Below are 27,903 nucleotides of genomic sequence, written 5' to 3' on the forward strand. Positions count from 1 at the left end.
AAAGATATAAGCTAATCCACATTAGCAGATCTGATGGCAGATCGATAGCTCTCACCTGCTTGCCGTAAGTGATACCCGGGTGATACCGCTCCGTTCGGCATCCACTTAATACTGCTCTGTCTCTCACCCGCTCCATCTCCCACCCACCCAATACCGATCCATCTCTCACTCACTTGCCGTAAGTGACACCCGGGTGATACCGCTCCGTCCGGCATACAATGACGTTCTTGCAGGTCACATGGTCACATCGGGTGTGACCACGCACGTGACCTCCGAGATGGTATGTCTATCTGTTTATGTCTAGGTTGGAGTACTGGAGATAGGCAGATCATACTAAGATTACTAGATAGACCATTGTGGTTCAACTTATATAGGGGTATAGGGGGCTTCAACTGCAGCCCATGATACCACCAAGGGGACCAAACATATATAAAAACAGAATATGTAATGCTACACAATATTTAAAGATGTGGATATACAACAAGAGATGGTCAGAGACTGCGGACATGCTATGGAGGAGGGGGGCCACTGGATTTTATTGCCCCTTTAGGGCCCTTTCACACAGGCGGACCGTTCTGATCCTCCTGTCCGTTTTTTTGGCGGATCTGAGCGGTCACCCCATGCATGTCTATGGGGCATCGGATGTCAATGGAGACATGTCCGCTCACATCCAATCCGATCCGTCAAATCTGGACAGATGGAAACCCTATTTTCTATCCGTCCAGCGGATCAGATCGGATGGGATCGGATGAGAACGGACTGACCATAGAGATGCATGGGACCTGACAGCTGTGTCTCCGCACACAGCAAGAACAGCGGTCATCCTCCTGCTCAGCGGGGGATCGGCGGATCGATCCCCCGCTGAGATAAACGGAGTCCGTCTGATGGAGCAGGCTTTGTGAAAGAGCCCTTAAAGTGCATTGCTCTCTTTATCAATAAGGGGTCTGGAAGAGGCCCAACAAGTACCAATAGGCCCCAGGTTGACAGACACTGGATTTTAGAAATTAAAACATAAGTTTAATGAAATGTAGATGTACTGCCAAAGCCTACCCAAACCTATAAAAAGATATAGTGATATAGATATATGAGTGGATTTGACAAATTTGGAAATCACTTTTATGGCTGCCAGGTCATACAGGATATTGTAGTTTTAATGGGTGTAGTGTCACATATAGTCTATATTCTATGGGACCACTTATCAATAGAAAAACTTTAAACCATAAACAATAAACAGTGATATTAAATATTATCCTGGCCTGAGCTGACTTCTCCACCCGCACACTATCAAATAGAGAAAGTGTGTTATTAGCAGAATCACCAGGTGAAAATAAAGGGAGAAAAGTCTGAACAAAGATAACTAAAGCAGTCATCACATCTAAGGACCAGTAAGCAGCAGGGTATTATATTTCTGTTTTTGGGTTTAGATATATATTAATGGCCATTGCACAGCTGGAAATACCCAAAAAAAAAAAAAAAAAATGAAAACGTCATCTTTAATTTAAAACAAAGATAATGTCACCACTTCCCTATCTCACCGCAGTGTTATCACACCCTGCAGACATTCTATATATATGTATTCATGGAATTTTAAAGTTCATCAATGACATTGCTTGTTAGCCTTTGTGCTCTGACTCACAGAACGCTTTGTCCAATAGGATTATATCTACTTAGTTTATATATGGGGGGCAGTCTTCTAGGGCAACAAAGGACTCCTGGGGTCATCCCTGGCAATGGGACTGTATGCTGCAATCTGCATTATTATATTATCCGTGACACTGACATGGGGAGAGAGGCCGGTAAGACTCGGTCCAAATTTGATTTTTTATCTGTAATATTCATTTTTATATTTAGAGAAAAGTAGGATGTAGTTTGGAAGTATTCAAACTACCATTGCCAATCTGTCCTGAAAATACTTGTTCCCTGGCTGTCATGATGATCCAATGGCTTTAGTATTTTACTAACCCAGAGCAAGTGTGAAGATTAGGGAATCTGACTTTCCTGATATGAATCCTTATTCCAGGCCAGTGACTCAGAAAGTATTGAAGCCAGAACAAGCCAAGAAAATAGCTTTTTAAGGCTGAGGTTAGCAATGGCAGTCCCCGCATTTTTTCCAGCACAGGTTTCCTTTAATAAGGCGAAGAGCAATGTGGAAAATGCAGCAATCCATAGTACCCAATCAGAAATCATCTTTCATTGTTCTGACTGCTAAAAGGTGAAATATGACTGGCTGGTATGAGTTGCTTGCACATCATCATTGTAGTGTTTAAGTAGTGAATTGGTAGTGAAGAAAGTGTCGTTTCAAAAAGAGCTTTCTTGCAGATTATCTGTATGATATTAGGAGAAGGTAAAGAGCGTAGACATGTGCATGACAAAAAAAATGTGTTTTGTTTTGCTTTGTTTAGATTCATTAATCTAGTTATTTAGTTTAGTTAAATTTGTTTGATTCGTTCAATTTGTATTCGGGATTCGTAATTAGAATTTGTATTCGGAATTTGTTTTATGTCTTTTTTTAAATTTCCTCCAAACTTACAGATTTTTTTCATTTGAATCGATAAATTTTGAAATGTCAAATCGAAAACTTTTTATTTTTGATTGGAATGTGGCAAAGTGAACAAACAAAAGAAAAAGTCTTCATCAATTGATTACAAATTTACAATGACTCTTTCAATCATATTTGGCTTATCAAAAACAGTATTATTTTGAAAGGGTACTCTAATAACCCACACAGTCTTTGATTTCAGAAATATGTTTAGAGTTCAAATTCGACTGGAATTCAATTTAAAATTCAATTCGAATTTCAATTCAAATTACCGAAATTAAGACGAATTTCATTGCGTTATTCGGAGCATTCGCTAAAACTTCGTTTATACTGCAAATCGGGTATTCAGATATATTTGAATCTCCAAATAAAGAAAAATTTGTCCGAACATTAATTCGGAACGAAGTGAACCGCGCATGTCTAAAAGGAAGCACAAAACACAAAATCAGGATTGGTATTGGCTCTCTTGTCTACAGTGAGATTTTAGTAAAGTCAACAAAAAAGGTGCAGGGCTCCGCACATTATTGTGTGTATATGGAAAAACCTTTCTTTTGGTTTTGAATAGAGTGTGGAAGGATTAGAACTCCTTTCAGGTGGTTTTTAGGCCTCCTATAGATGGGTTTCTCACCCCCTGCAGCATAAATTCTGGTGTATTTCCCCAACTCAGGAAAGCCTAGGTGATGTGTACAGCCATTCATAGACACAAATGGACATCTATATGCAGCACCTGGGCTTCCTGAGTGGGGGTAATATGTTGAAATTTGCATTGCATAGGCTCATACACCTGTGTACAAGAGGCCTTGCTGTCTGTGTCCTGCTAGGAAGGTCCACTCTCGCTATTAGTCCTGGTGATCATTGTCTCCAATACATAGGGTAACGGAAATCAACTTTTTAATCAATTCTTTATTTAGGAGAAAAAGACAGTCTAGAAAAATGTCAATGACATTATAGCACAGATAGACATATAATATTCTCCAAAAAAAAATAATAATAATAATTCCATAGGAATACCTGAAATCTCAGGCTAGGCCCCTTTTCTTAAGTGGCCAATAGTGGGAAAATTTATGAAGATACATCCACGATGTTTGTCACAATCAGGGATGCTGTTATAAATAATGGGGCCCCATACAGCCTACCCTTTGGGGCCCTTTGGACCCGCCCTTGACCCCACCCCTGTCCCGGCTTTGAGCATGTAATGGAATGAGACATGACAAGTCCTCTTCATGGAGAGATCTGGGGTCTACTAGACCCCAGATCTCTCCTCTAGCCTTCAAAAGCATCTGATCATATTGAGATTTCTCCTTTTAGAAAGTCCTGTTTGTTATTTTGCAGAAATTAAGTGTATAGGTGCCTGGGCCCTCTGTAAAGCTGATAGGGCCGGGCTAGGTACAACAGGACTGGCTGTACTGCCTTATCAGCAGCCCTGGTCACAATATCTATGAACATACATACAATGATTCTCAACTATTTTGAACAAATTTGTTATAATAGTTCATTGTTGGTAGGCTTCTAACAAAGTCTATGGCCAGTATAGAGAGTCTGCAGCTATCATTGCCCTTACGTTTATTTATTCTTTAAAAGTTAGGGGGAGAAGGCAGAAGGAGAAAGAACATCATCATCCAGCATTGTAACTGAAGAGCTGTACCTCGGTACAGACCAGGAGCTGCAGAAAGAGTCTACAGGGGCCAGAGCATTACACCCGCTGATTGCAGTTGCAACGCTTTCCAGGCTCCAATGCAAAAGATAAAAACTGCTAATTTTTTTAAATTAATATTGGTGCATTTATTATTTTTTTTGTAAAAGGTGGACATAACCTTTAAATATATTAATGGCATAGTTGCCAACAATTGAACATTTTTTCCAGGGACACTTTGCAGCACAGCTATCAATTGCTTACCACACCCACTTCCCTGAAGCTCCGCCCACTCTGTATAATTAATCTCTGCCTATTTATAATCAGATTATAGGGTTTACTCAATAAAGAGAGAATAACAGGAAATTGAAAGGGAATTTCAAACTTAAGACCAAAGTAGCAGAGTTGGAATCATTTTCCCATTCAGCTGCACTACTTCTGCCTAAAGTTTAAAATTCTCATCACAATTCCCTGCAATTCTAAAGTGTGAAATGTGCTCAGATGTGACCATACAAAAAATGTAATATGTAAATATAAATAAAATGCAAGGTGTAAATAAGTACGATAAAACCTAATTATATGATCTGGTATAATTAGGTTTTATCATACTGTCTTATTTACACCTTGCATTTTATTTATATTTACATATTACATTTTTTGTATGGTCACAGTCACACCTGAGCAGTTTTTGCACTTAAGATTGTTGTTTTCATCCTACCTACCTTCATAACTAATAGACAAAGCTACAGGCAATATTATACAAAAATTAATTAAATGAGGAATTACCTACATCCCAATTATGTATAGGAAAAAAATGGAGAAACAGGGGCAAAAAGGAGGAAGGGATTTTTATGGTACAGTACCGGGACAGATAAACAGACCTACTAATGTATATAAAAATATAAAAAATCCTTTATTGTATACAGAGTAAAATAAACATTTAACAGAAAGAAAAAATGAATCATCAAATACATCAAAGAAATCAAAACAATTAATCATCAAATACATCAAAAAAATCTTATATAATATCTGTGATCTTAAAATCTTAATATCTTTGATATTTTTGATGTATTTGATGATTTATTTATTTTTTATTTATTTAATGTATTTGATTATTCATTTTTTCTTTCTGTTAAATGTTTATTTTACTCTGTATTCAATAAAAAAATGTTGATATTTTTATTTACATTAGTAGGTCTGACTATCTGTCCGGGTACTGTACCATAAAAATCCCTTCCTCCTATTTGCCCGTTTCTCCATTTTTTTTCTTACCTACCTTCATGACATGTCTGTGAATGTGTCTTCACTCTCGGTCTCCAGGGGTCCTTCTCTGCAGTGTGGCGGCCGGCGCCGGCGAGGTGCTGCTGAGAACAGCCCGATGCAACACTGATTTGCCAGGACTAGTCCCAGCAGAGTAAATTACTCGGGACAGGGTCCTATTTGCCGGGACTGTCCTGACAAAAACGGGACAGTTGGCAGCTATGTAATGGTGTTAATGAGGTGCATGAGGGCAGTCAATTCAGTATGAAGCTGATAACTAACACAGGGACGTGATCTTAAAGCGGAGTTCCGGCCTCAAAAAAAAAAAAAATTTGATAAAAATACCCCCCGGACAGTCAGGGCTAGTGCATTTCAGCAAAGATAGCCTCTGTCTCCGGGTTCACTTACCTTTTAGAAGAAATACTTACCTTGAAAATGTCTTGTCCAGCGCTGCCATCTTAGGTGTGGGCAGCTGAAGCCGGAGCGTCCTCTTCTGTGTCCTCTTCGGTGACGTCGGAGTCCCAGAATGCCCTGCATTGCCCAGAAGCTGTTTAGCAGGGAATCACGCACCTGCACCGGAAGTGACGTGCAGGGCCGGTGCAGGCGCATTGACTCCTGGGAGCGATGACGTTCGGCTCCCAGGATCCAATGCAAGCAGGAAGTCACGGCGCGAGCAGCGACCGCAGAGGGAGGAAGTGGAAGGAAGGTAAGTATATTTTCTTCAAAAACAAGGTACGTAAAGCAAAACAAAAATCGTGATTATCCATTTCTTTTTCAGGTTACTTAGAGCAAGCGGATGTCAAATTTTCGTTTTGAGGCTGGAACTCCACTTTAAACCAGCCACAGAAAAGTAAATCTTAGAAAGGTTTATATTACCAAAAGTGTAATTGATTCTTGGAACAGACTTCCAGCAGAGGTAGTGAGTCAGTCAACAGTAAGTGAATGCAAACAAGCTTGGAACAAACATAGACCTATACTCAGACAAAAAGGTAAAAAAAAAACAAAAAAGAGGGGCAGTCTCATGGACCTGTCTTTTCCCACCATCACTCTCCCAAATGTTCTGTGTTTCTCTATTTCCAGTGAGAGATCAGCCAGCTAACATTGAGTTTAAGGAACTTCACAAAAAAAAAAAAAAAAAAAAACGGGTGCACTGGAGACTGAAGTCTTTCCTTTTTCTTCATTCATTAGGATTGTCCTCAAGTTTGCGAATGCCCTGAAAACCCCTCCTGCCCTCTAGGAACAGCTCAGGACACTTGCGGCTGCGGATGCAATGTGTGCGTCCAGGATATTGACGATGAGTGCGATGGATTCAGACCCTGCAACAACATGAAAAATCTGACCTGTGATTATCAACTGGATCCTATGAGGAAGAAAGGAGTGTGCAAAGGTTGGTGAATAGCAGTTTTTTTTATTTTTACCAGAAACAGTTTATGTAGTCCTGTTTATGATTTTAAAAGGCAGTGCTGGAATTTGCAGTTTAATCACTAAAAATGTATTCTTGATCATAAACATTGATCAAAATCAATCATTTGTTATCATTGGTTCCCCCATTTTCTGCTCAAAGTGTCTTGGCTTTTGAATTGGGACCTATAATAGATTTGTATAGTGGTATGTCCCCAGTTAAAGGAAATCCTGGAGGTGGGTTGCCAACATCCCAAAAGGCTGTAACAAGACAAAAAATTCCCCCTGGGGGTGGGACTTTAAGGCCCCGTTCACAGAGGGGCGACGCTACTTCGCACCGCGACCTCCGAGGTCGCGGTGCGAGCAGCGCGTCGCGACCTTGGAGCGGCCGCCACGGACTTCATAACATTGAAGTCTATGGCGGTCGCCCCAAAGAAGCTCCGGACCCCTTTTCTAAGTTGGAGCGACTTGTGTCGCTCCTATTAGAGCGGGTCCGCAGATTCCCTATGGGAGGCGACCTATGGTGACCTGTGAGGCGACCAGGTCGCCTCACAGGTCGCTTAAGTGTGAACGGGAACTAACAGCAATCACACTTCCAAAAAAGAGTAAAATCAATAGTTTATTTATAGCAAGATAAAATAGATCATGAGATCAATCAATACACAATTAATAACATTTCCAAAGATGTATACCATGGATATGAAGCCATGTGAGAGACATAAATAGTACATATACTGTGGTGTATATGATGATAGAAAAGGAAATCCTCCAACCCAACGCGTTTCAGGTGAGTTTGGCTTTCTTCAGGGGTATATAGATGGAGAATATTGATTTCCTAAACAGTACAGTAAATGGTATCGTGTTAGTTACTGGATTGTATAACATCATATAACATTGATCATGTAGGATCAAGAGGATATGACAAAAATAAAACAAAAATGAATGCATACCGGGTGTTATAGAAGGCACCAAGAGAGATTTGGGCCAATTGGTGTATTACCGGTATATATACATATTTTACTATGTATATAAAATCTTTATTTTACAAGTAAACATTCAAAACAAGGCATGGATATGGGATTTGCAGAGCGTTCTAAATTGAAACTTTATACAAAACCATATGGTGATGAGCAGTGAGGCCTAGTTACTCCTCTGACCTGATCAGCTGTGAGTGTAACCTGAGCTTTAGTTCGAAAACTCTGTAAGCACCATTTGTTTTTCACAAGATGAAGTGCATGATGTCATGATGTCATGCTCTTCATTTTGCTCATTTGTACGAAAATACATTCACTTGCTGTGAGAAAAGCATCCCTTTGAGATCTTGTGAGGGTTTTTTTTCACAAGAGATGCAAGTAGTTTGGTACAGCACATGGACTAGATGAAGTACACGATGTCATGATGCCCAATTCACCATGCACAGTATCATGGAGTTTTTCAAAATGGGGCACAGGAGCAGGAACCCAGGCAGCATAGAGGCAGGACAAAAAATAGGTAAATATAAGTAAAAAGTCACAGTGATACGGTATATAGTAAGTGTGATTATTTTGTCGTTCCCCCCCCCCCCCCAATTCATTATTGACAGGTGAGGGGGAAGGTCGATGTTGGACAAGAAGACCTGGCTCGCAGGCTCCACTCAAATTTATCCCAAAGGCATTCCATCGGGTTGAGGTCAGGACTCTGTGCAGGCCAGTCAAGTTCCTCCACTCCAAACTCACTCATCCATGTCTTTATGGAACTTACTTTGTGCACTGGTCCAAATCATTTGGTGTGGGGTTGTTGTTCAGGGGTTTGGCTTGACCCCTTAGTTCCAGTGAAGGGAACTCTTAAGGCGTCAGCATACCAAGACATTTTGGACAATTTAATTCTCCCAACTTTATGGGAACAGTTTGGGGATGGCCCTTTCTGTTCCAACATGACTGCGCACCAGTGCACAAAGCAAGGTCCTTAAGGACATGGATGAGTGAGTTTAGGGTGGATGAACTTGACTGACCTGCGCAGAGACCTGACTTCATACCGACAGAACACCTTTGGGATGAATTGGAGCTGAGACTGCGAGTCAGGCCTTCTCTCCAACATCAGTGCCTGACCTCACAAATGTGCTTCTGGAAGAATGGTCAAACATTCCCATAGACACACTCCTAAACCTTGTGAACAGCCTTCCCAGGAGAATTAAAGCTGTTATGGCTGCAAAGGGTGGGCCAACTCAATATTGAACCCTACGGACTTAAGCTGGATACACACTATACAATTTTCTTTAGATCTTTTCCTTAAGGCTGGCCATACATGGATCGAATTTCAAAAGAATTTTCTTTTCGAAAATCAGAAATTTTGTGCATTTTGTGATCTGATGGTGCCACCATTGATTTCGAAATTTGACCAACCAAGCCTTCAATTTCTCCTCATATTGCTACAGAAAAGAATTTTCGTGGCTGGAAATCTTCTTTTCTTTCCGGGAATTTTCTTTTCTTGCACTCATGCACTTTTCTATTTCAATTATATTCCTTATGATTCCCATCATTGATTAGAAAATCGTTTGTTTTTTCAAACAAATTTCCAACATGCCGGATCACTCAAATTCCATGACTACACGAAAACCGGCTTTTGCTGTGGCCCACTAATGGTGCGAAATTCGAACAAAAATGCTTAGATAAGATTTTCGAAAGAAAATTCTTTCGAAAATTCGACCCATGTCCTAATAACAGGAATACGCGGTTCGAATATCGACCAATCGTTTCATCACCGACCAACGAAACAGCATTCGTTGGTACAAATCGTCACCAACATTAACAGTCGAAAAAATCTTTCAAAGAGCAATCGATTTCATATGTAGTGTTGATGTTTCACGTACAAGTGGAAGTGATGTAGTGTGTGTGTGACCTTTTAGCCACGCCCTTCCTCCCAGCACGAACGTTCCAACGCTCTTCATTGAAGGGACCGGCATTGAAACCGTATATATATTTTTGCTGACATTTCTTTTGCCTTGTTAATTGTAATTTTTCATTAGTGGTTACGAAACTTCGTTCTTGAACACTGCTTCCTGGTCGCCAACTATTTCTGCTCATGTGTGATGATGTTCTATAGATTTTCTACTGACGACCTTCACACCAACGAATAGAAAATTGTTCGTTCCCAAAAGATACAACAGAATTTTTCAATTTTTTCAATCAGTCTTTTTCGTTAACAATATCAATATCGGGTATTGATTGCTAGGCATCAACGAGTAGAAAATCGGCCGATCGTTCGCTAAACGAAAATTTTCGTACGATTTTCTTATGGTGTGTTCCTGCCATTAGACTGGGATGCCATTCATGTTCATGTGCGTGTAAAGGCAGGCGTCCCAATACTATTGGTAATATAGTGTGTGTGTATATATAATATACATATATATATATATATATATATATATATATATATATATAAAATACAGAAGAAATAATCATATTGATGAGATTGTGCTGCAACCCTCAGGGATAGAGGGATAGTCCAAAATAACTCAGATATACTGATTAAATAACAGGTCCTGGGGAATTATTTACAGTACAAAGTACTGATAGAGAGACCTCAGGCGATGAGTCCTGGGAAATGTGTGCAAACAACTCTTCCAAAAGCAGATATACTGGTAACCACAATGTAAAACTGACTCTTACCCAAGAATACATCCTGCTTATAGAATCATTTCAGAAAACATGTTGGGAGGTGATTATCCATTTTGCTAAACAGTAAGGGAATCCAACACAGAAGCAGCGAGACTTTAAATAGATCTACAACAAGATTACCCTCACATACAGTGGGTACGGAAAGTATTCAGACCCCCTTAAATTTTTCACTCTTTGTTATATTGCAGCCATTTGCTAAAATCATTTAGGTTCATTCTTCTTCCTCATGAATGTACACATAGCACCCCATACTGACAGAAAAACACAGAATTGTTGACATTGTTGCAGATTTATTAAAAAAGAAAAACTGAAATATCACATGGTCCTAAGTATTCAGACCATTTGCTGTGACACTCATATATTTTACTGGTGAAAGGTGCTTTCCATTTATTCTGATCATCCTTGAGATGGTTCTACACCTTCATTTGAGTCCAGCTGTGTTTGATTATACTGATTGGACTTGATTAGGAAAGCCACACACCTGTCTATATAAGACCTTCCAGATCACAATGCATGTCAAAGCAAATGAGAATCATGAGGTCAAAGGAACTGCCTGAAGAGCTCAGAAACAGAATTGTGGCAAGGCACAGATCTGGCCAAGGTTACAAAAAGATTTCTGCTGCACTTAAGGTTCCTAAGAGCACAGTGGCCTCCATATTCCTCAAATGGAAGACGTTTGGGACGACCAGAACACCTTCCTAGAGCTGGCCGTCCGGCCAAACTGAGCTATCGGGGGAGAAGAGCCTTGGTGAGAGAGGTAAAGAAGAACCCAAAGATCACTGTGGCTGAGCTCCAGAGATGCAGTCAGGAGATGGGAGAAAGTTGTAGAAAGTCAACCATCACTGCAGCCCTCCACCAGTCGGGGCTTTATGGCAGAGTGGCCCGACGGAAGCCTCTCCTCAGTGTAAGACACATGAAAGCCCGCATGGAGTTTGCTAAAAAAAACACCTGAAGGACTCCAAGATGGTGAGAAATAAGATTCTCTGGTCTGATGAGACCAAAACAGAACTTTTTGGCCTTAATTCTAAGCGGTATGTGTGGAGAAAACCAGGCACTGCTCATCACCTGTCCAATACAGTCCCAACAGTGAAGCATGGTGGTGGCAGCATCATGCTGTGGGGGTGTTTTTCAGCTGCAGGGACAGGACGACTGGTTGCAATCGAGGGAAAGATGAATGCGGCGAAGTATAGGGATATCCTGGACAAAAACCTTCTCCAGAGTGCTCTGGACCTCAGACTGGGCCAAAGGTTTACCTTCCAACAAGACAATGACCCTAAGCACACAGCTAAAATAACGAAGGAGTGGCTTCACAACAACTCCGTGACTGTTCTTGAATGGCCCAGCCAGAGCCCTGACTTAAACCCAATTGAGCATCTCTGGAGAGACCTAAAAATGGCTGTCCACCAACGTTTACCATCCAACCTGACAGAACTGGAGAGGATCTGCAAGGAGGAATGGCAGAGGATCCCCAAATCCAGGTGTGAAAGACTTGTTGCATCTTTCCCAAAAAGACTCCTGGCTGTATTAGATCAAAAGGGGGCTTCTACTAAATACTAAGCAAAGGGTCTGAATACTTAGGACCATGTGATATTTCAGTTTTTCTTTTTTAATAAATCTGCAACAATGTCAACAATTCTGTGTTTTTCTGTCAGTATGGGGTGCTATGTGTACATTCATGAGGAAGAAGAATGAACTTAAATGATTTTAGCAAATGGCTGCAATATAACAAAAAGTGAAAAATTTAAGGGGGTCTGAATACTTTCCGTACCCACTGTATACCCAGTGAAGTGAACAACCTCAGAAGATACACAGAGATGAAAAAAATCTCCCTACATAAGTTTTACTTGTATATCTGCTGTCTTCAGCTTTCTAGACTGTATAGAAAGTCCATGTCCTGTTAGAATTTTCTCTTCCTGATTCAAATGTTGGAGGGAAGTTTGGCCATACACTGTGAGACAGCTGATTGGAGGAAATGCACACACCCCTTCTCCACATAGGCAGAAACATGCAGAGCTGTGCTTTGAATAGACCAGCTCTCTGCTAATCTATTTATAGCACCCACCCCGACACAAAATTCAGCCTGGGTTTTATCTCAGTTGACGGAGAACTTGGCAGAAGTTATCATGCTGATAACAGAAGAACGGAGCAGGAGAAAGCTACGGGGCTTTGAAGAGAGATAAGTAAACACTACAGATATATGTGCCCAGGTCAGATTTTATGAATCAGGTTTACATCCACTTTAGGTAGCTCGGCGAAAGAAGGAAACCTGACCCTGACCACTAGTTAACTGAATTGTACCCTAACGAGTTAAAGCCAAGTTCACACAGGCAGAAAAGAGCTAGTAAAACAGCTTTGTGGTGAAGCAAATTTAACTTGACACGTTGCACATGACAGATAGTGCTGCTTGCCAAGCACATCCAATAAAGTTAATAGGACCACACCATTACGGGAGTATTACTTACCTGTTCTGTACAATAGTATTGCACAGAGCAGCCCCGAACCTCCTCCTCGGGGGTCCCCCACTGGCGATCCCGGCTCCTCCTCTTCTGTGTCTGCCCCATAGCAAGCCACTTGTTATGGGGCAGATTTTCGGGCTTGCTCCCAAACCAGGCTGTGTGTATCCATAGACACATGCAGTGTGGCTTGGCCCTACAATCCCCCCCCCCCCCCGTTCTCTGCTTACAGGATTTGATTGACCGCAGTAGGAGACAATATCTCCTGCTGTTCTTAGCAAATTCTGTGAGACCAGGAAGAGAGAGAGAAGACCTGCAGTCAGGCACAGTGCTGGATCAATACAGGAGTCAGGTAAGTGTTAGGGAGGGGGAATCCAAAGTAGACCTTTTTAGACCTTACTGCAAAGAATGCATTAAAGTGATACCAAAGCCTTGTTCTTTTTTTTCCCAATAACAAACATGTTATACTTATCTGCGCCCTTCAGTGGTTTTGCATAGAGCAGCCCAGATCCTCCTCTTCTCGGGTTTCTTGCTGGAACTCCTGGCCCCTCCCTCCTGCCGACTGCCCCAGAGCAAGCAGCTTGCTATGGGGGCACCCGAGCCGGGCCGCTGCTCTGTTTGTCTATTCAGACATGGAGCCATGTCTTAACCCCACCCCCTCTCTTTCCTCATTGGCTCTCTGACTTTTATTGACAGCAGCAGGAGCCAATGGCGCCTGCTGCTGTCTCAACGAGGATGGAGAGTCCCAGACAGCCAAGGCTTTCATGCAACATTGCTGGATTGAAATGGGGCTCAAGTAAGTATTAAGGAGACTGCTGTATACAGAAGGTTTTTTATCTTAATGCATTGAACCACTTTAGAGCCCTTTCACACGGGCTGAGTTTTTCAGGTGGACCTGATCGGATCTTGCGGTCTTCCCCATGGAGCAGGGGATGTCAGCAGACACATGTCTGCTGATATCTGCGGCTATCTGATTCGATCCTGCCTGCAAAATCCAAACGTATGTTGGTCTAATTATCCATCCATCTGGCGGATCAGATAGGTTTACATGAAGAGGGACAGGCAGTCCGTTTCCATCCGATTTCCCCATAGAAGAGAGCGGAACTGTGTCCGTGTCTGCTCCGACATGACCTGTCATCTGCCTGCTCAGCGGGGATCAGTGGAGCAATCGCTCGCTAAGCAAGCGAAATCTGTTGCATGGAGGCCCCCCGTGTGAAAGGGGCTATAGATTAAAAAAACGTTGGACTTTGGAACCATTTAATATTACAAAATTTTTCCTATAACATAGCAAATCTTTACTTTTTAAGGTCAGGTCCATTTTAACAGCTGTCGAGCTTAGATATCAGCCACGCCATGTTTGTAATGAGGCAAGTGACTCCTTGACTTGCATTGTCAGAAGGAGGCATTAAGCCCAACCACTGTGGTACTGCACAAAGCCCATGTAGGTTTTTATAATACAAAGGAGAAAAGAGAGAAGAGGAGCCTGCTAATTCTGGCAATAACTCTCAAAAACTCAAACTACATAGCTGTAGTTAAATGTAAATCTGAACAATTTAATTGTAATGAGCTGTGGCCAGATTAACCACTTCCCGACCAGCCGCCGTAGTTTTACGGCAGCAGGTAGGCTCTGTCCTGCGAAACGACGTACCTGTACGTTGCTTCGCAGGACTGCTAGTGGGGGCGCACGCACCACCGGAGGCGCACGCGGGCGCCCATTTGCCAGAGAGGAAGCTGATCAGCGGGTTCGGGCGGCCGTGATTGCCGCCGGGCATCGGCAATTGCTCCCTGTGGAGACAGAAGGGCGGTCCCCCCAAAAGTGTCAAAAATGTCAGTTAGGTGCCGGATCTGTCCGCCGTAATGTAGCAATCCCGCTAAAAATCGCTGATCGCCACCATTACTAGTAAAAAAATAAATAAATAAAAATGACATAAATCTTTCCCCTAGTTTGCAGATGTGATAACTTATCTAATCAATATACACTTATTGGGATTTTTTTAACCAAAATATATAGCAGAATACAAATTGGCCTAAAATGATGATTTGTTATTATTGGGAATTTTATATGGCAGAAAGTAAAAAATATATATATTTTTTTTTTTCAGAATTGTCGCTGTTTTTTTGTTTGTAGCGCAAAAAATAAAAATCGCACAGGTGTTTAAATACCACCAAATAAAATCTCTATTTGTGGGGAAAAAAACATAATTTTTTTTTAGGGTATGATCGCGCAATGTTCAGTTAAAGTAACACAGTGCCGTATCGCAAAATATGGCCTGGTCATTAAGGGGGTAAATCTTTCTGGTCCAGAAGTGGTTAATAAAGTTTGAATTTTCAGAGATCACTATAGGGTATTGCAGTCTGCACATTGGTGTTTGTCCTATGAAACTCCTTGTCCTTATTTGTTTTCACAGATACAGAAGAAGATTCTGCACCAGGGTTGGACTCACCTACCTGTAAACCGGTCACTGAGTGGACCCCCTGCTCGAAAACATGTGGATTTGGGAACTCCATACGTATAATATATGAAGAAGAGACCTGTGTTCCAAAGGCAGAGCGGAGGATGTGTATGATCAGACCCTGCAAAGGCCAATATACCAGAGCCAATTACACGGTGAGATGTGGACAGGGAAGCCATCAGAAATTTTGGGGCCCCTTACACAGCTTTAGGCCTGGCCCCCCAGGCCTGACCACCAAGTTACAACCTCCTCCTCTGCCCGGACCTGTGAATGCATATGATTGACTGCTAGGATGTCGTAGAAACCAATAATTTTGACAGCGGCGACCAGTGGGAGGCTGGGAGTCAGGAGCCAGTGCAGCGGGTGGCACCAGCGAGAGACGGGACTAGTTGCCAGTGTAGAGGAGGAAAGGAAAAAAGGGGAGGTGTCAACTTGGAGCCCGGGCATCCCGAGGGACTGGGCCCCCTCAGGACGCCCAGGCCCCATACATCTGTATGGGCTGTACCCCCCTGATGGCAGCCCTGGATGTGGATGGTGGAAGTGTTGTAGGGTGTAGACATTTCAGGACCCAGAAAGCCTTCTGTAGGTGTCTTTAGGCCTCTAAACCAGGGTTTCTCAACCAGGGTTCTTCCTGAGGTTGCTGGGGGTTGCTTGAACAATGGGCAATTTCTGCCTCTCAGATAAGTTCCCAATGACACCCTTGTTCCTTTTAGCTATCTGTAACAGATAATTATTCCCAATGATGACAAGAGTAAGGAGCATTCTTCCCACTGACTGTCACACTAATGTGTCATGAGTTGTAGATTTTTAACCACTTAAGCCCCAGCCCTATTTCGGACACTTTTTGTTTACAAGTTTAAATCAGTATTTTTTCCTAGAAAACTACTTAGAACCCCCAAACATTATATATATTTTTTTAGCAAAGACTCTGGAGAATAAAATGTCGGTCATTGTAATATTTTTTATCACGCGGTATTTGCGCAGCGGTCTTTAAAGCGCCATTTTTTTGGAAAATTTTTGAAAAATCACATTTCACTAATTTTAAAAAATACTAAACAGTAAAGTTAGCCCATTTTTTTTGTATATTGTGAAAGAACATGTCACGCCGAGTAAATAGATACCCAACATGTTACGGTTTAAAATTGCGCCCCCCCGTGGGATCGCGACAAACTACGGTCAATAGAGATCTCAATCTGCGACGCTTTAAATTTATTTAACGGTTACCAGTTTTGAGTTAGAGTGTAGCTCTTTTTTTTAAATTATTGCTCACGCTCTGGCGATCGCGGCGATACCTCACATGTGTGGTTTGAACAGCGATTTCATTTGCGGCTCGACTTCCGTATACGTTTTTTTTTGTGCGCGAGCTAACGGTGACGGGGGCGGCTAAATTTTTTTTTTTTCCCATTTATTTTATTTATTTTTTTAACTTTATTAAAGTTTTAAAAAAAAAAAAAATCTGATCACTTTTATTGCTGTCACAAGTAGGGATGATCGAACGGTTCGGGTCCACCATCGGTTCGGCCCGAACATTGGGTGTTCGAGGTTCGGCCGAATTTAGAACTTTTTGCCCAAAAAGTTCGGAATTCGGCAACCAGAACCGCCCAAAATGCAATGCTTCAGGAAATGGGCTTTAAAAGCCCGTGATTGGACCAGAACCATTAGCAAAAGCCAATTGAGGGGGCAGGAGAATGCTAGGAATGTGATTGGAGTGACTAGGGGGTCCCTAGACCAATCATTAGTGAATACGCCCCCCAGTATATAAGATCGCCCCCGCCATATTCCCAGCATTGTTATACTGGACATGGAAGAGAGTGGAAGCAGTTCTGTTAATTTTACTTTAAAAGTGTCATTTAGCTATTTTTAGTGTGAGGAAAGGGATATCTAGTGTAGTTAGAGTGCTCCTTTACACTTAAGTTAGCTTCAAAAATTTAGTTTCTGTAGGGAAAGTGTTAAGTGTCAGGGGACCGTAGTGTAGTGTAGGGTTAACTGACAGTGACTGCTATGGCAGGGTGACAAAACCCTTCCATAGCAGGGTGACCGCTATAGAGAAATGATCATTTCTCTGCTTCGGGACAGGTATGTGGCTTCTCACCAGCAAGCATTTTTTATGCTGCAGGGGCTGCCACTGCCAGTGTTTTTTTGAGGACATGTTTGATGTCAGACATGACATCTGAACATGTGTATATGGGGTATATATAGACATATATGTCTGAATATATACCCCTAGACATATATAGGTGTGATAGTAGCAGAAATAAATGCTTGCGCTAATGAAATCATTTACAGTAATATATTTCTGCTACTATCACACCTATATATGTCTAGGGGTATATATTCAGACATATATGCCTATATATACCCCCTATACACATGTTCAGATGTTTTGCCTGCCTCAAAAGAACCCCAAAAAATGCCAAAAAAACGCTAGCGTCAAAAAAAAAAAATGCCCAGGTGTGTTTTTGCTGGCATTTTTTGGGGGGTTTTGGAGGCAGGCAAAACATCAGAACTTGTGCACAGTACCACTATACACAAGTTCAGATGTTTTTCCTGACTGCAAAGAACCCAAAAAAATGCCTGCTATTAAACCGGCAAGGTGTTACAGCAGAGAAGCCATATTCCTGTGCTTAAAGTTTTCTAATACAAACAATCTTTTTTTTATGGTTCTGGACATGCTACAGAGCTGAAACTTCACAGGTACACCTTTTAGACCCCCCAGACACAAAATCACACAAAAAAAGTTCTTAAAAATTGTCATTTTTGATAAAAAAGCCAATGATTGAAAAATGATAAAAAAAAATAAAAAAAATAAAAAGAGATTTTTTGATTTTTACTTTGGATTTAGTATCTGGGGGGTCTAAAAAGTGTACATGTGAAGTTTCAGCTCTGTAGCATGTCCAGAACCCCCCAAAAATTAGCATTTTTTTATAATTTTTATTAGAACAGGTATACGGCTTCTCTACGGCGCTTTTTCTTGCATTTATCGGGCATTTTTGGAGGCAGGCATGACTTTTTTTGGATTTAGTGTCTGGGGGGTCTAAAAGGTGTACCTGTGAAGTTTCAGCTCTGTAGCATGTCCAGAACCAGAAAAAAAGATCATTTTTCAGTAGAGCAGGGATGGTGGGACCCCTCTTTTACACTTATATGATCTTTTTTTGGGGTTCTGGACATGCTACAGAGCTGAAACTTCACAGGTACACCTTTTAGACCCCCCAGACACAAAATCACACAAAAAAAAGTTCTTAAAAATTGTTATTTTTGATAAAAAAGCCAATGATTGAAAAATTATAAAAAAAAAAAAAAAAAAGAGATTTTTTTATTTTTACTTTGGATTTCAGATCTGGGGGGTCTAAAAAGTGTACATGTGAAGTTTCAGGTCTGTAGCATGTCCAGAACCATAAAAAAAAGATCGTTTGTATTAGAAAACTTTAAGCACAGGAATATGGCTTCTGTGCTGTAACACCTTGCCGGTTTAATAGCAGGCATTTTTTTGGGTTCTTTGCAGTCAGGAAAAATATCTGAACTTGTGTATAGTGGTACTGTGCACAAGTTCTGATGTTTTGCCTGCCTCCAAAACCCCCCAAAAAATGCCAGCAAAAACACACCTGGGCATTTTTTTTTTTGACGTTAGCGTTTTTTTTTTGGCATTTTTTGGGGTTCTTTTGAGGCAGGCAAAACATCTGAACATGTGTATAGGGGGTATATATAGGCATATATGTCTGAATATATACCCCTAGACATATATAGGTGTGATAGTAGCAGAAATATATTACTGTAAATGATTTCATTAGCGCAAGCATTTATTTCTGCTACTATCACACCTATATATGTCTAGGGGTATATATTCAGACATATATGTCTATATATACCCCCTATACACATGTTCAGATGTTTTGCCTGCCTCAAAAGAACCCCAAAAAATGCCAAAAAAACGCTAGCGTCAAAAAAAAAAAAATGCCCAGGTGTGTTTTTGCTGGCATTTTTTGGGGGGTTTTGGAGGCAGGCAAAACATCAGAACTTGTGCACAGTACCACTATACACATGTTCAGATGTTTTTCCTGACTGCAAAGAACCCAAAAAAATGCCTTCTATTAAACCGGCAAGGTGTTACAGCAGAGAAGCCATATTCCTGTGCTTAAAGTTTTCTAATACAAACGATCTTTTTTTTTATGGTTCTGGACATGCTACAGAGCTGAAACTTCACATGTACACTTTTTAGACCCCCCAGATCTGAAAAATCAAAAAATCTCTCTTTTTTTTTTTTTTTTTTTTATTTTTCAATAATTGGCTTTTTTATCAAAAATGACAATTTTTAAGAACTTTTTTTTGTGTGATTAATAGTTAATGGGGCATGACCCAGAACCCTAGGCACTTTTTAGGGGCATTTATTGGGTTTTGGGGCTTCAAAATGGTGTTTTTTGATTACCGAAGTTCGGGTCCCATTGATTTCAATGGGGTTCTGAAATCCGAACCGAACTTTCGTGAAGTTCGGGTGTTCTGGTCGAACCGAACTTTTCAAAAGTTCGATCATCCCTAGTCACAAGCAATGTAAACATCCCTTGTGACAGCAATATGTGTGACAGGTACACTTTATGGAGGGATCGAGGGTCTAAAAGACCCTAGACCCCTCCACTACACTTCCCTGTATGCAAAACGCCGAAAACGGCATTTTTGCATACAGCCGTTTTTCAAATTTGCCGCCTTTTGCAGCACAGTAACCCGGAAGTGACGTCATGGACGCCGCCTCCGGGTTACGTCATCGGAGACCCGATCGATGCCGTTTCCGGCATTCATCGGGACTCCATCCAGCCGGCGGACGTGCCGGCTGGGTGCTCGGTGGAACGGGAGCCCCGGGCAAAGCCACGGAAGGCGGCGGGAGGGGGGGGGACGTCCCCTCCCGCCCCCCCGGGTACCGATCGAGCGGCTCCCGAGCCGCATCGGTCGGTACCGACGGAAAGCCAACCGTCGGCTCTAAACCACGGTACCGGGATGGTGCCTCTAGCTAGAGCCATCATCCCGGTACACTACCGCAAAGTTTACCGACATAGACCTACGTTAGTATGCGGTAAGTGGTTAATATTTAGCAGGGGTTCCCCGAGACCAGAAATTTATTTTAAGGGTTCCTCTGTGTTGAAAAGATTGAAAAAGGCTGCTCTAAACCAGCCTTTTTCAACCAGGGTGCCCAGGCACCCTGGGGTACCTTGAGGTTTGTTCAGGGGTGCCTTGGCAAAATGCTGAAAAATTGCCCCGAAATTGTAAACAAGCCGCTTGTGGATAAACCTGCCTTTTAGTTACAAAAAGCCATGGGTTTTCATTGGGCACCATTACAAACTTCTTGAGGGCATCTTAGCTGAGTGATGGAGAAAAATTGAGGGAGAAGGGAAACATTGGCATATTAGTCAGTACCAGTTTGCAAAAGTGTATTTGCTATGGAAGAATAAATCATCTCTAACTTTTGGTGTCCTACTTGTATGGATGTTGCTGTGTGATGCAAAACTATTAGAATAATTTTACATTTTAGAATGGAATGCCTCAAGACGGTCCATCATTTTTAAAGGGTGCCTTGACTGAAAAAAGATTGAGAAACACTGTGCGTGGATAGGCTCTTCATTGTCCCTCCTTAAAGAATGAAATCTTGTAGCCTCCCCACACACAGAGGGCCTCCTCATACATAGAGAATTTCCAATTCACTCAAAAATATGTGACTTCACACAGTAAAAGATTTAGTAAAGAAATTTACCATAAAAAAAAAATAGCTGGGGTTTACCGGAATGTAGAGCTCGTCAGCAGTCAAAAATAGAAAAATGCTGTTGATGATACTATATGATTCACAGCTGAATAAGAATGGCCCATCTAAGAGTCCATTCACACTAGCGCGACTTGTCAGGCGACCAAGTCGCCTGACAAGTCGCGGTCGGTCGCTCACCATTGAGTAGTACAGGACCCGTTCTAATAGGAGTGACACAAGTCGCTCCGACTTAGAAAAAGGGTCCTGTACTACTTTGGGGCGACCTGGAGGCGACTTGCATTGAGTTCAATTATATGAAGTCTCTGCAAGTCGCGCCGAAGTCGCGGTGCACGCTGTGCACCGCGACTTCACAGGTCGCCCCCCAAAGTCGGATCGGGCCAGTCTGAATGGGCTCTAAGACTTTAACACTTTTATTGCCAGAGTTGTTTTTGTGCTTTTTGCACACATTTGAAAAATCATATTAGGCCTGTAGATTACACAAAAAACCCAAACATTATATATTTTCTGAAAGCAGACACCCTAGAAAATAAAATAATGGTAGTTCCAAATTTTATGTCACATTTTGTTACCACAAAGGTCTTGGAAATGCAAAATTTCAGTAAATATCTAAATAAAAAAGTCTATTTTAGGCAAACAAATGCAATAAACTACCCAAATTTTGTGGTAAAGTATAAAAGATGAGCTTGCACCGAGTAAATAGATACTCAAAATGTCAAACCTTAAATTTTTGTGCACCTATGAAATGGCGACAAACTTCAGCACCCTATATTTTCTATAGCTGACACTTTAGAAGCCCCCTATACGTATCCGTTTAGTGTTACGGAGGAGGTCTTGTGCTAGAATTATTGCTCTCACTCCAACGTGCATGGCGATATGTAACATGCGTATCAACGTTTTCATGCATAGGCGCCCCAGACGCATGCATATATGTACATGCGTATATATGGGGTGGGGGGTCCTCAACATTTTTTCTAGGGGGGAGGATTTTATGTGCTTGGGTGTAACTTTATTTTTTTGCAAAGCATCACATAGGAGAAAAAAGTCCCCTATGTGATGATTTTTAGGTGACAGGTTCTCTTTATTAAGACATGCAGGGTCTAAATGACGTGTGTCCACTCTTCTCCTTCCCCTTCAGCCACTGGCACCTGCCATGTCACTACCGGGCTCACAGATGGGCAAGCGGAGCCCGGAAAGAATGGTGGGGCGCAGTGGTGGGTCCGTATCGGGGATGTGTGAGCAATCAGGCAGTAACACAGCCGCCCCAATGCTTTCACCTGACAGGCAGGAGTCTGCCTGTCAGTTGTACACATAATCCTGTTGGTTGCAGCCACCTGGATTGTGTGTAAACCCCCCCGCTGTCAGGTCTGTACAACATACGGACCTGTCAGTGAAAGGTGTTACTAAACCCACATCAGTAAAATCAGTCTGTATATGCAGTAAAGCATGCTTGTTATACTTAATGTGGAACCTAAGGGCTTAATCCCCTGCTTTGTGTAAAAAGACTGTTTGATTATGTCTTCTCTGATCCTCCCCTTCTTCCACTTTCCCCAGACCATCTCCTGATAGTACAGAGCCTTGGAGGCAAGCTGTACATGCTCAGTTTGGTGTGTATTGCTAGAGAGTTTTTTTTTTTCTTGGGAGAGTGCATGTGATTAGTACAGGGCCAATCAGCATTCTCTAGACAGAGGGTTAGGGGTCCTGCAGCCTCATAGGGCTGACAGAGGAGAATGAAAACTCTTCCGACAAGCTTTAACTAGACACTAATAAAAGGCACAAGACTGCTCTAACTGCTAATAAAAAAAAGGTATTTAGCAGTTTATATTTACTAAAACTATTGCAATTCCATGTTCTGTGTACTGCGGGAGACCAGATATAGTGAATGGAGGCTCCTGGGTTTAGTGACACTTTAAAGCCCACTTCCAGCCAAAATGTGGAAAAAGGTTAGAACCTCTGTCAGACTTTTCTTCCTGTGGCTGCACTGTCCTTCATCACTCGGTTGGTTAGAAAACCCCATGCATTGTATCTTCAATCCAATCAATTTCCATTGTTTCCTATTGTAGCGCACCCCCTAGAGAGCCTCTGGTAGTTTGGGTATATTTCCTCCCCTTAGCGCACACACAGCCAGGCACACAGCATTTTCAGCAGTCTCTATCTGGCTCAAGAAGCAGGGTAGGGGGTTTATTTTTTTGTTTTTATTAGGCAATGATGAACTTGGATGGGAATAGGGAGCAAGGGAACTGTAGAAGTTGAGCAGATTGAATACTACTAATTTTTTGGCTGCACTTGGCCACTCCTTGACAAAGGAATTGCACACCTTCAGCTGCACCTGTACAACACCCATTGGTACTGCAACCCTGCTTAGCTGTACTGGCACACTTCAGGCTGTATTACTTTCAGAAAAAGTCCCACAGAATCTCTATGCTAACCGTGATCTGTCTTCTTCCCAAAGACTAAAGCACTACACAGTCACTCCTGCAGCACTGGAGGGGTCCACAGGATCATTGGTTGCCTCCTTCTGAAAACCACCAGGTTCTTTTCCTGTGAGGAAGATGCAGACTCACTAATGTCTCTGGCAGAGGCGTAACTAGAACCCTCAGGGCCCAGGTGCAAGAAGCCATGAAGGGCCCCCCGGTCCCCTGGCCAGGGCCCTTCCCTTAAAGCCCAGGGCTATTCCCACTGATCCGGGGGCCCTTTACTCTTGTTGCGGGGCCCTTTATTACGGTCCCGCAACTGGACCCTTTCACAAGTTCTGCAGTGGGCCCCCTTCCTGTCATCTTGGGGCCTCCCCACGGTGGTGGAATGCCAGGTCCTGGAAGTTCACCCACTGGTGTCAGTAGTTTTTATTTTTTGGTATTGTAATTGTATTATTTTTTATAATTTAATGTTATTTTTCTACAATGTCACTGACTATGACTCTGTCCATTCAGAAAAGGAAGGAGCTGGTAAATTACATATTTACTGACCCCTTCCTGCTTCTCTATTGTGACACATCCCCTGCAGCAGCCGACAGGAGAGGGGAGGGAGCACAGTGGGGGTGGGGAGGGGACCAGGGGAGCACACAGGAGCCCAGAGATAGAAAAACACAAGTGAACTAGATAGGAGGAGTGGCGGGGGCAGCATACAGAGGAACCAATCTCCTCCATTTTCCTCCTGCAGCTACAGGAGGAAAAAGGAGGACAGGGATTTCTCTACATGCTGCCCCTGCCGCCCCTCCTATCCAGGTGTACAGGGGAGCCGCAAAGGCCCCCTGGAGCATGGGGCCCGGTTGCAATTGAAACCCTTGCAACTCCTGTAGTTACGCCCCTGGTCTCTGGACAACTTGGGCTCTCTCCCACAACTTACTTCCCAGCTTTCCTCCCCTGAGCTCTTTCCTGACCCCTTTGAATTCCTGAAATGCTCTTTATCTAGGCCCCCCAGCTAAGCCTAACCTCTGTGTCTTCCTTTGGCTCCTTCCCTGGCTTCTGCCCACGAGGGCAAGGCCCCTCATCAGGGGTCCCCTCAAGGCTGGGCTGCCTCACACCCGCATGCTGCAATTGCTTCTCTGCTCTTCTCTATTTATGGGCTCTTCCTCTACTTTCTGGGATTGGTGGAAGCCCCATTAATATTCAGACTGCAGTCTCTGCTTTCCATTCAACTATATCCTAGAACTCTCCAGAATACGGTGGGAAGTAGCAGAGCAGAGGCCTATAAAAACCTGAACAGCCCTAACCATCAACCCCTGCTACACTGATCCATCAAACTAAATTTACCTAGCAACCTTACCTAAACCCAGGAGGGTTCTACACTATCATTAGGCCATGATGAAGGGGGCAAGTTTTGGCCCTCACAATGTGTTGGATTTATTTCATGATCTTCCTCCTGATTTTACATTGTAATACATTTTTATCTGGATTAATAACTTGTGGTGTAGCAGTGTAACATCACATAGATTCGTCTGCATTACAAACCAAGAAAACTGTTGGAATCCTTTGCTGTGTAGAAGTCACCAGACAAAAATGCAGACACTTTGTATAAACACCACTGAACAACTGTTGGATAACGATGTCAATAGGATAACCCCAGAGTTCCAGCTCTACCTATCCATTCCCCTGGGCATTGTTTTCAATGACAATGTGTCTTTAAAGCGGAGTTCCACCCTAAAATTAAACTTACCTCCATCTTCTTGCTCCGGGTCACCTGAAAAACAAATGGATAATCCCAATTTTTTTTTTTTTTTACTTACCTGGTTTAGAAGAAAATATACTTACCTTACTTCCTTCTTCCTCCCCTCGGCTGCGATTTGTCACTTCCTGGCTTTGCAATGATTCCTGGGAGCTGAACCAGGAATCAATGCGCCTGCACCGGCCCCGACGTCCGTTCCTGTGCAGGCGCTGTCATACCTTGCTAAACAGCTTCTGGGCATGCCCAGAAGCTGTGCAGGGATGATGCTGTGGCACCGGAAGTGACGGCGGGGCCGGTGCAGTGCATCGTGGGACCGAAGAAGAGGGAAGAGGACACAGAAGAGGATCGCGCTGGCTTCAAGCTGCCCACACCTGAGATGGCAGCGCTGGACAATACATTTTCAAGGTAAGTATTTCTTCTTGCAGGTAAGTGCGACCCGGGACAGATCAGAGGCTAGCCATTGTGGAATGCACTAGCCCTGACTGTCCTGGGGGTATTTTTATTAAAGCTTTAAGCTTCTTGCACGTTTTTTGGAAATTAGTCAGTACTGTTAATTGTTCATATTTTGTGGTTTTATTAAAGCTCCCCATTTTGAAGCAGCATCCATTTTTATATGAGACTGGAATTCTTGAAATTGCAGATAATAACTGATATTATATTATAACTAGTGTAATGCCTTATAGCAGAGGTCTCCAAACTTTCTCAACAAAGGGCTAGTTTACAGTCCTTCAGATTTTGGATGGGGTCGGACTGTGGTCATTGGGAGTAGAAAAAGTCTCAAAATCAGTTAAGGAAAAAAATGTCCTACCGTTTGTTTCAGTGAAAGTAATTGTGCCTCATCATTGGTGTCAGTGGGGGGGAATTGTGCCCCATTCTTGGTGTCTCTGGGAAGAATTGTGCCTCATCATTGGTGTCATTGGGCCAATTGATTGTGTCACTGGGAGAAATTGTGCCCCATTGGGAGGAACAGTGCCACATCATTGGGCCCCATTGGGCCCCATTGTTGGTCGCATTGGGAGGAGTAGTGTTCTATTATTGGGTGTCATTGGACCCCATTGTTGGTCTCATTGAGAGGAATAGTGCCCCATCATTGGGTGTTATTGAGCCAAATTGTTGGTCTAATTGGGAGGAATAGTGCCCCATTATTGGGTGTCATTGGGCCCAATTGTTGGTCCTATTGGGAGGAATAATGCCCCATAATTGGGTGTCATTGGGCCCCATTGTTGGTATCATTTGGAGAAATTGGTATAAGTGGAAAGAATTGTTCCCCTATCATTGGTGTCATTGGGCCCCATTGTTGGTCTTGATGGGAAGAATAGTGCCTTTTTATTGGGTGTCAATGGACCCCATTGTTGGTCCTATTGGGAGGAATAGTGCCCCATCATTGGGCCCTATTGTTGGTGTCAGTGGAAAAGATTGTGCCCCATCATTGGTATTAGTGGGAGGAATTGTTCCTGTTCATTGGTGTCATTTGGGGGAAGGGCTGGGTAAAGCAAGCAAAGGGCTGCATCTGGCCCCTGGGCCCTTGTTTGGAGACCACTACCTTATAGTAAACTAAAATGGTAAAGGTTTATTGTGTTTAACACCAGGGGCCTCTAGACATCTTAGGTGTGGTCATGGCACCTCTTTCATTGCTTGGGAAATCCTAATAAATTGTACTAAATGAAATCTTGTCTCTCCTACAGGTCCTGAAGCCCACCAACGCGTGTAGTCGTGTCTTACGCTGGTCCCGACCTTTGCACCTTCGTTTTCGTGACTGCCTGTCAAGCCTTCCTCTACTCCCTCGATTCTGCGGCCATTGCTCTGATGGGCGACTCTGCAGCCCCTCAGTCACTGAAACGCGTCCAGTGGCATTTCAGTGCGCTCACTCTGATCGAAAAGTCATCCGCCAAATGATGTGGGTGCGGCGGTGCACCTGCAGGGGGAAGGAATCAAAAAAGGGCAAAGGGAAGAAAAAATTGAAGGAGAAACCTTTGGAATTGGGAAAGGAGGCCACAGAAGAAATTGAAGAGGTGGAGGAAATGTAAAGCTGGATCTGCTTGATCTGAGAAGCTTAAAATGGATATGGGGATAAATATCGACCAAACATAAAAATGCGCAAGAGACCAATGCTCAAACTTAAAGCATACAGTATTGTCTTTTAAAATGATAAAGATGTATAGACTAAAAGTGCTGTTTTAATGGAATCTGTCACTTTGCCGTTTTGGGACTAAATAAAAGGTTCTCGTTAAAGGGTAACTCCACTTTCATGGAAAAAAAAAATAGCAAATAAAGAAAAAAAAATATAGCATATACAATTGCAACACAAGTCATAATGTAATTGAATTTTATGAACCACTTCCATACCGCTGAATGTCATTTGACGTCCTGGGCTTTCAATCAGTGGTGATATCTGGATGATGGGTGCAGCTGCAGGCATCATTCAGATATCTTCTTTTTCAGCCGGCAATTCCCTGCACAGCAAAAACAATCATAACAGCTTTTCAGCCGCTTGATTGTTTTTACAGGCGGTGAGAGGGGATGTCCTCTCCGGTGCTTCTACAGGCTTGTCCCTGAGATCAGCGAGCCGCAGAAGGAATAAAGAGATAAACAGAAAAGAGG

At 42.6% G+C, this 27,903-nt stretch overlaps 1 protein-coding gene across 1 annotated transcript; it reads left to right on the forward strand.

Moving 5' to 3' along the window:
• Positions 1 to 1,593: 1,593 nt before the first annotated feature.
• Positions 1,594 to 27,348, forward strand: LOC309560692 (CCN family member 3-like). The gene is made up of 4 exons (XM_082264316.1): positions 1,594 to 1,796; positions 6,621 to 6,819; positions 15,351 to 15,550; positions 26,988 to 27,348. Exons 1-4 carry the CDS (start codon positions 1,731 to 1,733, stop codon positions 27,327 to 27,329), a joined length of 807 nt encoding a protein of 268 aa, XP_082120442.1. The 5' UTR covers positions 1,594 to 1,730; the 3' UTR covers positions 27,330 to 27,348.
• The last annotated feature ends 555 nt before the right edge of the window (positions 27,349 to 27,903 follow it).

This window comes from Pelophylax lessonae (genome assembly GCF_965119305.1).
Source record: "Pelophylax lessonae genome assembly, chromosome: 7".
NCBI lineage: Eukaryota > Metazoa > Chordata > Amphibia > Anura > Ranidae > Pelophylax > Pelophylax lessonae.

Bases quoted from the DNA above. Each gene is read 5' to 3' on its own strand.
- LOC309560692 (XM_082264316.1), top strand. From the start codon at position 1,731: ATGGGACTGTATGCTGCAATCTGCATTATTATATTATCCGTGACACTG. The intron at 6,820-15,350 runs GTTGGTGAATAG...TTGTTTTCACAG, and splicing joins GAAGAAAGGAGTGTGCAAAG to ATACAGAAGAAGATTCTGCA. The intron at 15,551-26,987 runs GTGAGATGTGGA...TCTCTCCTACAG, and splicing joins ATACCAGAGCCAATTACACG to GTCCTGAAGCCCACCAACGC.